Source organism: Stegodyphus dumicola, chromosome 10 (assembly GCF_044657685.1).
Source record: "Stegodyphus dumicola isolate Sdum_Otavi_A_Nest chromosome 10, ASM4465768v1".
Classification (NCBI taxonomy): domain Eukaryota; kingdom Metazoa; phylum Arthropoda; class Arachnida; order Araneae; family Eresidae; genus Stegodyphus; species Stegodyphus dumicola.
In genome coordinates, this window is record NC_140777.1 from 99,864,535 (window position 1) to 99,877,644 (window position 13,110).

At 34.7% G+C, this 13,110-nt stretch overlaps 1 protein-coding gene across 3 annotated transcripts in view; it reads left to right on the forward strand.

Annotated features, from left to right (window-relative positions):
* LOC118196009 (partitioning defective 3 homolog) overlaps nucleotides 1–13,110 on the forward strand; it is a 171,970-nt gene that overhangs the window by 123,596 nt on the left and 35,264 nt on the right. For all 3 annotated transcript variants that reach the window (XM_085825312.1, XM_085825311.1, XM_085825313.1), the window contains exons 13-14: nucleotides 3,035–3,681; nucleotides 6,216–6,442. In XM_085825312.1, coding sequence (XP_085681438.1) covers nucleotides 3,035–3,681; nucleotides 6,216–6,442 — 874 coding nt within the window. The remainder of the gene's footprint in view (nucleotides 1–3,034; nucleotides 3,682–6,215; nucleotides 6,443–13,110) is intronic.

The window sequence follows — 13,110 nt, forward strand, 5'->3', positions numbered from 1 at the left end:
GGCCAATGATATATTAGTATTTTTCTGCTGCCTCATGATCGCATGTTCCATGGTAATAAACTTGCTTTTACAGATGACAATGCAACATTGTGTCTCGTTTGGCCTGCACGTTCTCCAGAACTGAATCCCATTGAAAATGTTTGAGATTCTTTGATTGACATAACCCTTCAATAAACAAGGACACCCTCATCCATGCACTGACAGGGGAATGGAGTAAATTAGCCTAACGCCTGCTGGATAATGTGCAAAACATGACACGATGTGTGGAATCTGGCATCGCCTTCCATGGTGGCCATATTCCACACTGACATCTTACGCCAGAATGCCTGTAGACAATAATTGCATTTTTTTTCACTTTTATGTATTCAGCACAAAATGATCATTTTGTCCCTTGAATGTTTTCCAAAGTCTTTTGTATTAGAGCACAATAAAATATCTTTATTGTTATGTCCTTGTCTTGTACGTAGAGCATCCAGGAAAGTTTCCCTATTTGAAAAAAAAAAAAGTACTCACACTTTCAGAAACATATTTATTGGCAACACGTACAGCAATATTTCAGCTATTTTTCAACATAGCCACCCACCAGAATTGAGACACTTGTCGTATCATGGGATCAACTTTTGTTTCCCTCTGTCGTAAAACTCTGCTGGCTGTGAATGGAACCAGCGTGTGACAGACGTCTTCAGCTCTTCGTCGTTGCCAAAACGCTCACCGGAGGACAGGAATTTCTTTAGGTGCAAGAAAACATGAAAATTGCTGGAGCAAGATCAGGGCTGTAGGGTGGATAATCAAACAACTCTCAGCCAAATTCCAGCAGTCGAAACAGCTGCTGTGCATTGAGCCGTATGTGGACGAGCATTGTCATGGAGGAGCACAACACCTTCTGTAAGCATTCCACGCCTCTCGTTTTGAATGGCATGTTGCAATTTCAGCAGTGTTTCATAGTAAAAGTTAGCATTTACTCTTTCTGCTCATTGAATTTCTTCCACGTGGAAGGAACTCAATGAGCAAAATGTCCTTCCTGTCCCAGAACACCGTGCTGATCACTTTCCGTACCGACAACACCTGTTTGAATTTCGTCCTGATCGGAGATCCACTATGCCGCCAATGCATTGACTGCTGCTTTATTTCCGGAGGGAAGTGCGAAATCCAAGTCTCGCCACCAGTGACAATCCTGTCAAGAAACTCATCGCCATCATCGTGATACTGTTGCAGAAATATCAGTGTTGCTCCTATGTGCTCAATTTTGTGTTCGGGTGTCAGGTTTTTCGACACCCACCTACCTGGCATACAATTTTTTGAACAGCGGGTGCTTAGTGACAGTCTCATGTAACAAAGATTGCGATATCTGCAGAAAATGGCTGCTCAACTCCATAATTGTGAAGCGACTGTTCTCCATCACACGCTGCCGCACAAGCTCAACAAGATCATCAATGATGAGGGATGGTCGCACACTGCACTCTTCATCATGGACACTTTGGGGCCCACCAGTGGCCGAGCGGTAAAGTTTCTGAACACTGCAAGTTCAGTCCGAGGTTCTAATCCCGTGAACGGGCTGGCTGCTTCGGCATTTTCGGGGTTTTCCCCATGTGTAATGTATATACGAGCCAGTTTCCCTTAGAAAGTCCTCCATGAAGGCATCCCTCCTCTGAAACTGATAGCCCTAGTGTGCTTTGCCGTAATTTCAATAAACCAAACCAAACTATGGACACTTTGACGACCTTCCAAAACTGCCTACATCAGCAACGCACCATCTGCTTACTCATGATGCTCAACCCATAGACCTGACAGAGCTGACGATGAATTTCAATTGGCGCAATGCTTTATGCATTCAAGAACTTTATCACTGACCAAGCTTCACAGGTGGCGGAAGAAGGAATAAGAGCTTCCATTTCAGATCACTGCTACCACGCTACTGGCACGAGGCGGGACTTCTTTGGCTGGCATATGATTGATACATCATAGATCCAAATTTTGCAAGTGACACGGCTAATTATGTTTACTTTAAAGGGGAAAACATCGGGGAACTTACTTTCTGAATGTGCCTCGTATTTTAATGCACTTGACATTCAACCACCCCTACTTTTTTTACACTCTATATAGCCGTTTGTGACCCATCCTTAGCACTTGTCCACCTGTGTTTAACTTAAACATGCGAGAGATCAGTTACAAAATAAAAATTTGGATCTGAGACAATTAAATTAAATAATTAAGGTCTCTTCTGAAATTACATTTTTAACAGCTACTGCAAGACAATTTAAAATATGATTTTCCTTTCCTTAGCAGATATGTTTCCTTCAGCAATGTACGGATAAACGGTTTAAATAACTCCTTGTAGGGTTTAACCTGTGTTGTATTTTGGAATGTTTTTAATCTGACATATTGTTTAATGAAAAACAGGCATTATCTAATAAATTAGGCTGTGTCTATTTCAATGAATTCATTAGATAATGTGTCTATGTCTTAGGCAAGTGACTATATCTAGACATACTGTGTCTTTGCTAAACGAAAAATAAGTCTCCTGGCAAAATAGGTAATTAATTCATTTTTTAAAAAAAAAAAGCTCTCCAGTGTTTTAAAGAATTACTTAGAAGCCTTATAAAAGATCATTGTTGATTTTTTTGGCTCTCTTGAAGAATGCAAAATTTAATAATGATTAGAGCTAACAAGCAATATATATAAGAAATGAAAGTATTCATTGTTGTAGGTTGCTCATTTTTAATTCCATTTCAATGTTTATGAAGAATCAGTCTGAACCTCCTATAACCATAACATGCTTAATATTTCGAGAGGGGAAGTCTAAATTTTATCTTTTAGTTGAAATCATTTGTATTCTGTGTTGGAAGTACTGTAAATATGTACAAATAATTAAGTATAGACATTTTTTTTTAATTCAGCAAAGAATATTTTTATTAAGAAAATTTTGCATTTGTATTTTAATATATTTTCACTTTTCTTATTTTATTAATGGTTCAGTAATCAGTTTTAAATCATATAAAAAATAAGGAATTTGAATTGGGCAAATTTATTCCAGGATGGACGGCTTCAGACAAATGACCAGTTAGTTAACATCAATGGAATATCTTTATTGGGGATGAGTAATAGTAATGCCATGGAAACACTAAGGAATGCCATGTCCCAGTCAGATGGTCCTATTCGTAATGCAATAATTCTTACAGTGGCTCGAAGAATATTTCAGCCAGCAGAAACTGAAAATGTGAATAATCCTACAACCCAGAAAATTGAATCACTTGTCAGTGTAAAAGAAGCCAATTTTAATGAAAATAATTCTGATGGATTAGATTTCCAGAAGGGTATCCATCAAAACATTTCTAAATCAAATCAAATTATTCCAGAATTAGATAATAGCCAGAAAAATAACTCTGTTCTTCCAGGCTGTAATCCAGTTATCGAAAGGTTGACAGGACAGGTACCATTGGAGAAACCAAAAAGTAGTAGTTCAAATGAAGGATATGGTTATTCTCGGCATGAAAAAATACAACCAATTCTAAATGATGAAATAATCAAATCTTCATATTCTACCACAATACGCTCGAGCCAAGATGAAACTGTTATTATAGAAGGAGAATATGATCCTTCTTCAAAGAAAGTCGCAGATTCGATTCATCAGTCTAATGGAATTCTGCCAGAAAATGCCAGTGTAGCACCAGCTGGGAGTCAGTATGTTATATATATTTATTATCTAGATGAAATATTTAGTTCCCTTTTTAATTATTTTACTTTGTATATTGTAATTAATTTTCTCTAAATTATAAATATATTTCTTTCACACAATAAGCAGTCGTTTGAAATAAAATGCTATGAAATTTATTAAAATTTTATTGAAGAATTTTGTAGATTGCTTTGCGATCTGCATTGTAAAATTTTTTTCAGGCGTGAGAACGGCTATTTCCTTTCAGACTTTTTGGAATTTTTAGAATAATATTAGCTTTCTTCGTTAGCATAATATATATATATATATATATATATATATATATACAGTCAAAAGTCGTTAATCCGGACTCGTCGGGACTTCGGCGATTCCGGATTATCGATTTTTACGGATTATAGATCATCAGTTTAAATCTTGTAAGATGGCATGCAGAAATTCTAAAATTAAAAATATGAAACCGTAATTTATGAAATAAGAACAATTATGATCTAAAGGGTATCAAAATTTACAAAAAAAAAAGCTTAATATTTATTTGTTTACTTTATTAAACATTTCTTTCAAAGTAAGTTGTTTAAGTTGCTTCGTTTTATGTTACAATACTTTCTCTTTAATTCTATAAACAGACATAATTTCTTGTTCAGTTACGAAGTTCCGCTGTTCAAGTCCCGTAATTGCTGTGCTGAGAATACCGACTAACTTGTCAATCGAAATTTTTTTGTTTTCACTAATCTCTCTGTCACCTTCTTCATGTCTTTATCCATTTTTTGCAGCAATTCCACTTTTTGTTTGATGGACATCGAAACATACTTTCGTTTTGTAGATCGTTTGGGAGCTCCAGCATCGAAAATTCTATTTGATATAATCGAAAGTTCAAGTTTACTTTTATAGTATTGCTCTTACAGTCTGCAAAAAATAATAAGCCGGATCCAGTTCGAAAATTAAGGAACAACACGATCATCAACATTAACTGAAATAGATAATAAGATAATTTTAGCTTATTCCGTCTGTTATACATAAAACGCGCATGCGAAAACGTATTCTGCACTTGCGCACACGCGTATGCGCAGACATAAAAGGTCTTGCGCACACGCGTAAACGCCTATGTACATGTGTCAACGCGGCGCATGTGCAGAAAGTTTTTAGCTTTGAGGTCCGGAATGATTATAGATCATTCCGGATTATGGGTGTCCGAATTAACGACTTTTGACTGTATGACCAAATGCCGAGAAATTCAAGTAGGAGCTGTAATAGCAAATTGCACAGAAAAAGTTTTGATCAAAATGTATTTTTAATATTTTATTTAAAAGCATTATGCTTATTTAAATTACTTACGATATTTTAAGTTTTGTTCTAAATTTAATAATATAAATTTTTTTATGCTGTGAAAATATACTTAATACTTAAGTAAATATGTTTATACTAATAATATACTTATACTTAAGTAATATGTTTATACTAATAATATACTTATACTTAAGTAAATATGTTTTTCCCTTGTATTGCATTATGTAATGGTTTAAAGTTTTTCCTAATTGAAATCTAATTATTTTCATTAAATAACATGTATTTGATCCATTAAGGCAAGGAATGGACATAATAAGTACATTTATTTCAATGATTTCACCTTATTTTTCACAGTTGGAAATATGAACAGTATATGTTTCCATAGAATATTAGAATTGAAATCCACTTATTTAATGAAAACTTCACATTACTTGGTTGTTCAATAAATAATTTAGTTTGCTATTAGAAAAAAATCATATATGTGAAACATCGGGTGTAGTAAATTTAATAGCTTTTCAGTGAGATTGATTTCACTTGTAACTTAATTCTAATTTAAGACATTTGGCCATTTAAATTAAAACTTGTAGTAGCAGTGGTGTAATACATCAAGTTTATTGTCTTACTTTTTTTATATATGTTGACAAAATGAATGCTTTAAAAGCTGCATTTGTATTTGTGCTATTATTTGTAAAGCTCTTTAAAGCATATTCATTACCTTTTATGCAATGAACATGCCTCTTGCTTCTCTTTTCATTCTCCATACAAATATTTATTTTGTATTAAAGTATACTAGAGCTCATTCTGTTACTATTATGCCTTAAGGGATGTTTTGGGGGAGAAGAGATAATACATCAGTTTAAGAATGTAAAACAAATGTTTAATGTTTTAAAAGAAATTGCATGCTAAATTTATATTGTGATTATTTTATGAGAAAACCAATTCTTATGCAATTATTTAAATGATTTTAGATTTATTATTATACCTCTAACTAATGTTCTTGATTATGCAATGCTTAAATTCTGTAAGAATGTTTATAATTGAAATACATTGTTATCAGATTAAAAAAAAAAAAAAAATGCTGCCATGGAATTTAAAATCATTGATTGAATTTTTTTTTTTTTTTTTTTTTGTCTTAAATTTTTCATATAAATAATTGCATCATATTACTTCAGCCTTATACAAGCAAAATTATTGCATATTAAATAGAATTTTTATTAGAAAATTTTGTCAGAACTGATAGGCAATTAAACAATTTTAGATTATCTCTTGATGAATCTAATCCTGGTTTTGCTCGTGACGGCTTTGGACGCCAAAGTATGTCAGAGAAGAGGCATGCGCAGTTAGATGCTCGCAGTACAGATACTTATCAAAAGACCAAAAAGGCTCGTGAGGAAAAAAATCGTCACCGTCATGTATTTGAGCAAGAATATTTGGAAAGTGGAACTGATGAGCCTAACTTAAGGCTAAGTCCTTCCATTACAGATGGTAGGTATTTTGTTTTTAAATTGTAAATCATTTATTTTATCTTGAAAATTATTCTGCTTTAAGGATGGTAAATCTTTTTAAAAATAATTGTTAAAATCTTACTTTGATCAGAAATAGGATTTGATTTATTTTTCTCAGAAAGTATTATTGTGTAAGTAATAAGGTAACCGTAAAGGTTCTTGCAGTTCATGATCATTTTGTTGCTTGGTGCTTCACTAGCTTCTGAAAATTCTGACTTTATATCATTTCACATTTATTCTTAGTACTCATACTATTAAAGAAATACAAAGCTTTGCTGCTTAAAATGTTAATAGCTTAAAAATATTCTCAGTCATAGTTGATACGAGGCGTATTCGGAAACTAAGTACCGTTTTGGAAAAAAAAAAATAGTAGAACAATTTTTTCGAATCCAATTTTATTTTTACATGAAAATACATGTCTTAAACTATTTTTCAACATAGTTTCCGCCAATGATCAAACACTTGTCATAGCGGGTGACCAGTTTTTGTATACCATCGTCAAAGAAACGTCCCGCCAGTTTCGATAACCAAGACTCCACAGCATTTTTCGTGTCATCATCAGATCCAAAGCGCTTGCCACCAAGCTCGCGCTTCATGTTCAGGAACAAGTGATAGTCGGACGGCGCCAAGTCCGGGCTGTACGGCGGGTGATCGAACTGCTCCCAATGAAACTGTCGAATTAACGATTGAGTGACACCAGCAGTATGGGGCCGAGCATTGTCTTGGAGCAACACAATTCCTTTACTGAGCATTCCTCTTCGTTTGTTTTGAATGGCATGCCTTAGTTTTGTTAAAGTCTCACAATATCGTGCCGCATTAATGGTTTCACCTCTGGGAAGAAATTCAGTAAGCAAAACGCCTTTCCTATCCCAGAAGACAGTGCACATGATTTTTGTGATGACATTGTCACTTTGAACTTTTGTTTTTTTGGAGAATGAGTGTGTCTCCACTCCATCAATTGTTGTTTCGATTCTGGTGTGAAATGACACACCCAAGTTTCATCACCTGTCACAATTTGGTTTAAAATGTTTCTCCCTCATCACTGTACTGCATGAGAAATGTCAGGGCACTACCAAGTGCTTTGTTTTGTGAACATCAGTGAGCATTTTTGGAACCCATCGGGAACACAGTTTGCGATAATTAAAGCGGTCAGACACAATTTCAAAAAAAAAACAGTACGTGAAATTTGTGGAAATGCCTCTGAAAGAGTTGTCATTGTGAAGCGTCTGTTCACATGAATTGCTTCATCAACTTTCCTTACCAAATCATCGGTGACAACAGAAGGCCGACCACTCCGAACCTCGGCGTGGTTATTTGTTCGACCTGCATTAAACATTCTTACCCACTTTCTCACCATTCCATCACTTATCGCGTATTCACCGTAAACTTTTGTCACTTGACGATAAATTTTGGCCGGTTTAACATTCCTCGCGTTCAAAAATTTAATCACTGCACGAATCTCACAGTCAGTGGAAGAACTAATTGTCTTAAACATTTTGAATGTGCACAGCAAACTGAAAACACAACGTAGAGCAACCAAAATGGCGACAACTGAAAGTCAGTGAACAAGAAAGACTAGTGCACATGCGCTGGATGCCTACCACAGCGCTGCGACTGCGCTAGAATGAAACGGTACTTAGTTTCCAAATACGCTACGTATTTACATGTTTTTACCTTAAGATTTCTTGAAAGAGATAGACTTATAATTGTATTCAATACAGATGGATTTAATGTACGTGAACTATGGCAAAGTACGCGATTGTTTATCTGCTCATGAGGAAGGAGCTTTCTAAGAGGATTTGGCTAGTATTCACGTTGCATTTGTAAAGAAGCCAAGACAATCCCTATTCAACCAGCTCATTCGCAAGGATTTGAACATGTGTCGAGCTATCTGTGCTCAGTGCTTTTAGCTGCTCAAAATCTTCTGCTCTGATTTAGTATGACAGATGTCGAAGTATGAGGGTTAGGATTATATGATTATAGCAAAGCCCACGAGAGCTATCGGCCTTCGTGTGCCCATTCTGTGGGAAATTGAATCATGTTACACATGGAAAAAAGCGCAAAAACCAAACAGGTAGGTATCCCGTTCATTTGTTTGGCTTCGATCCAGTTTCGAATTGACAGTATTCAACGGTCTTAACCATTTATCCACTGCTGAGGCTGAAAGGGAAAAATAAATATTACAGCAACATTCTGTATGATATATAATTATGTACTTTCTATCCTGGCTTATGGTCACACACAGGCATTCACACACCTGCAATGCTACAACTAACAGCAGATTGCCGGAACAAAGCTTAACATACTTCAAGTTAATCGTCGGCATATATTGGCATTTGGAACTTGATGTCTAACTAATAAGTAAAAAATATTTCATTTCTGAAATAATCTTGAACTCAAATCAAGTTTTTTTTTTAATGCTAATAATTTGTACAACTTATGCATCACTTCATTTCGTTCAAACAACATTTTGCATTGGAACAAGCAAACAAACTTGAAATAAATTTAAATTGTATTTAGAACCCAAAAAGGGCAATTAAATTAAGTTTTTAAAGACAATTATTTTGTAGAGTCATTAGGTATTTTTTGGAAGCAGGCAAGATGAAAAATTAACAACCGCCTTCGCCAGGAATCGAACCACGGACCTCTGGAATATTGGCCCAGCATTCAGAACCACTACACCACGAAGGCAAGCCATGAAGGTGGGAGAAAGGCCTTATAATTTCTTTTCCAAAACTATTAACTATATTAATGTTTATTGCTTATTATTATTAATTCAAATATTTAAAGAAGTTTCCTATTATTTTACGTGTATCCTATGCATGTACCGATTACTAATCTCTAGGCTTATTGACGCGTCCATATTTTAAAACACATCGCCTTATGTGTAGTGTGAATATAAGACCATTTTCCTTAGAAATTCCTCCACAGAAATATCTCTTTCATTAGGAAGCGCTATAACTCCAAACATCAATTTGCAGGATTTTATTATTTATTAATCACATGAAATAATTCAGACTATGACATTATTCGTAACAGGGAAGTGCTAGCCAAGATACTACTCGGAGCAGAACTAAGAGCACGTGGTGTAGTGGTTCTGAATGCTGGGCCAATATTCCAGAGGTCCGTGGTTCGATTCCTGGCGAAGGCGGTTGTTAATTTTTCATCTTGCCTGCTTCCAAAAAATACCTAATGACTCTACAAAATAATTGTCTTTAAAAACTTAATTTAATTGCCCTTTTTGTGTTCTAAATACAATTTAGAACAGTATAATACAGTAGTAGAATAATATAAAGCCTAACTATCATGTTCGGGGAATTTCTTAGCTGCACTTCTACCATTTCAAATTATCTGCACTCATGACAATTCGAAAATAAATAAATATTCAGCGTGTCCGAATATCGGTACTATTCCACAGATTGAGTAGTGCATTTTCATTTTTAAAGATAACTATATGGAACTGAAAATCGAATTTATGTGCAAATGGGTATTAATTTTATGAGTGTATTTCAAGTATATAGGTTAATGTTAATTCTTGTTTATACATATATATATATGTGCACATTGTTAATTGAATTGTGCTAGTGCGTCCCCCCTCTTGCATTCCAAAACTTATATTAGTATACATCTATTTTCAAAATTTAGATAAAAAAATATTTTTTGATTATAATGAAGTGCGATCCATCTCTACTTAGAGTTTGGCAGTTAGTAGATATATTCTGGAAGGTGGTTCATATCCGTGATCAGGAGCTAGCTCCATGGCACACTACTTCTACTACTACTGCAGAAATTGAAACACATTAATTAGTGCTAAATTTAATTTGTAATATTAAAATATTTAGTAATGCAGAAAACTGATCTCCAGGAAATAAATAATAATTCATCTCTGTGTCTATATATTCATACTACTGTTTCCCTCACATCTATGTTTATGACACCTGAAGAAGGAAAAAATGTTTTTATCAATACAGTACAAAGTCCGTAATCCAGATTCGTTGGGACTTCAGCAATTCTGGATTAAGGGTTTTTCTGGATTATAGATCATCAATTTAAATCTGGTAAGATGGCATGCAGAAATTATACAATTAAAAATATGAAACCGTAATTTATGAAATAAAGAGCAATTATGATCTAAAGGGTATCAAAATTTACTAAAAAAGAGCTTAATATTTATTTGTTTACTTTATTAAACATTTCTTTCAATGTAATTTGTTTAAGTTGCTTCGTTTTTTTGTGCTAAATGCACATGCGTAAACATTAAACATGCATGCGTAAAGCATGCAAAAAAAAAAGTCTGTGGCTTTGAGGTCCGAGTTATAGATCATTCCGGATAATGGACGTCCAGATTACAGACTTTGTACTGTATTAGGATTGGATTATTCAGTTATGGCAAAGCACACGAGGGCTATCTGTTTAAAGGGAAGGATGCCTTCGTGGAGGACTTTCTAAGGGGAACTGTCTCGTATATTTGTTACACATGGGGAAAACCACGAAAACGCCCATGCAGCCAGCCCGTTCACAGAATTCGGACCTCGGACCGAACTACCAGTGTTCAGCGTTTTTACCGCTCGGGCGCTGGTGGGCCCGTACTGTGAACTGAACAAAGTACTTCAATGTTTGACATTTATGAACGACTTTGCTATCTTAAACTCTTAATTGCCACACAGACCAGCAGGCAGTTATCTTCACATTTTTGCTAGATTTCAAAGGGAAATGCAAAATGTAGGTCTTTTAAGGAAAAAAAAAAAAAAAAAAAGCATGGAGATATTTTCTCATTTGAATAGCATTTATGTAGTAATTTAAGAAACTAATTTGCTAAAACTTCTGAAACATTTCTCGAAATAATTCCACTTGGATTTGCAACCTATTTTATGCTAAAATTAGACTTCCCAGACCATATTTTACTCAATGGGGATAGAGGCTTCTTGGAGCCTGTGGATTCCGTTCATCCTTTGCCGGCACTGACCCCTAATTGTTCACTGAAAGGACCAACTTGCGAACGACAAAAACCCTCAAAGTAAATTGCTTAGTAATGAACGATAGCTTTGAATGAGGGAGAGAGTAAGTTTCTTTTCTCCCCCCGTTTTTTTGTGTGTATGTGCATGTAAACAACTTGTCATTCTGTTTTTGTGAAAATTCAAACATTAAAAAGATACATTCACTGAGATATTAAATTTTATTATGCTTATATATATATGTAATATTATAATTTAAAAAAAACTTAGCAGCAAAAGGTTGAAATAATTCAAATTATAATACAAATATCCTATTTATTTCGAAAAAAAGGATTTCCTCTTAATCCCTTCTGTATTTGAAAGATTATTAGATTACAAGACATAAGTAAATAAATAAGTGGAATAAAAGTAAAATGTTTAAGAAAGTAAAAGAAAAGAATAGAAGTAGTTAATAAATTAGAGAAACGATCAGTATAAAAGCAAATTTTAAATGTAGCAATTATTTTTCCCTGTTAATTCCTAAGCTTCAGAAGGTAGAGAGATATATATCCATATTATTTCATCTGTCATCATGCAGTAATGAAAAGCAATGCCAGAAAAAATAAAATTTAAAAATTTGCAAGAATAGGAATAATTTTGAAGGCTGCATAAATAGGAAGATACCATCCAAAAATATTAGGTTCCCCTCCCAAAGTAAAAAATGTGAAAAATCAGTGATACCCTCAATATGATTCGAACCACTGGATCTCCCAAATGCTAGATGGATCGGCTTCCATTTATACCAAGAGAACACATATAGGGGAGTATCATAATACCTTCCACTTTAAGGGCGATTGAGAAAGGCATGATAACAAGGTGACCTAGTTCACATGAATTATCGACTACCTCGCTTTAGCTTGGTAGTCGATAATTCACTGTAAACATTTAAGGTTTTTTGGAGCAGGAAATATAAAAAATTTCTCCATGTGACTCAAACTTCTGATTGCCGGTTGCAACCATTAGTGTTATTAGAGCACCCAAGGAGGAATTTGATAATTCGCTGCTATTAAAATGTATATTGAATGGATAATTCTAAACTTTCAATAGCTTAAAAGTGATGTTAGTACTGGGAAGACGGATCCGAGTGTCTCCTACCTCGCTTGCTGCATTAATTAAGATGCACACTATACATGTACAAACAGACATGCCTTCTCCAAGATTTGAATCCTGACCCACTCGTACCACAGTAGGCTTTCCTAACCTTTATACCATCTAAACGAAAATTGAAAACCTTTAGTACCACTACCACCACCACTCTTGAACAAAGCTCAGATCACATACATTTACAAGTGTTAGAGAAAAAACTCAATCAGGATGTTGGGGTTTTAATTTTTGAATTTAACAGTTAAAAATACTTTACTTCTTTGCATACCACCAGTGGTACGTGTACCATCGGTTGAGAACCCCTGGTCTAGGGAGCTAAAGTGAGAATGTTTGTCAGTATATAAAAAGATTCAAGAATAAATATTGTTAAGAAGACATTGCTCACCCATTCTCAGTTGAGATAATACATATCTGAAAACTTGGATATGAAATGTTACAGAGTTGCAATCAATAATGCTACAAGGTATTTCTCCCGCCTTCTTGGCATGCCTTCGTGGTGTGGTGGTCTGCACATTGGGCGTGTATTCCAGAGGTCCGCGGTTCGATTCCC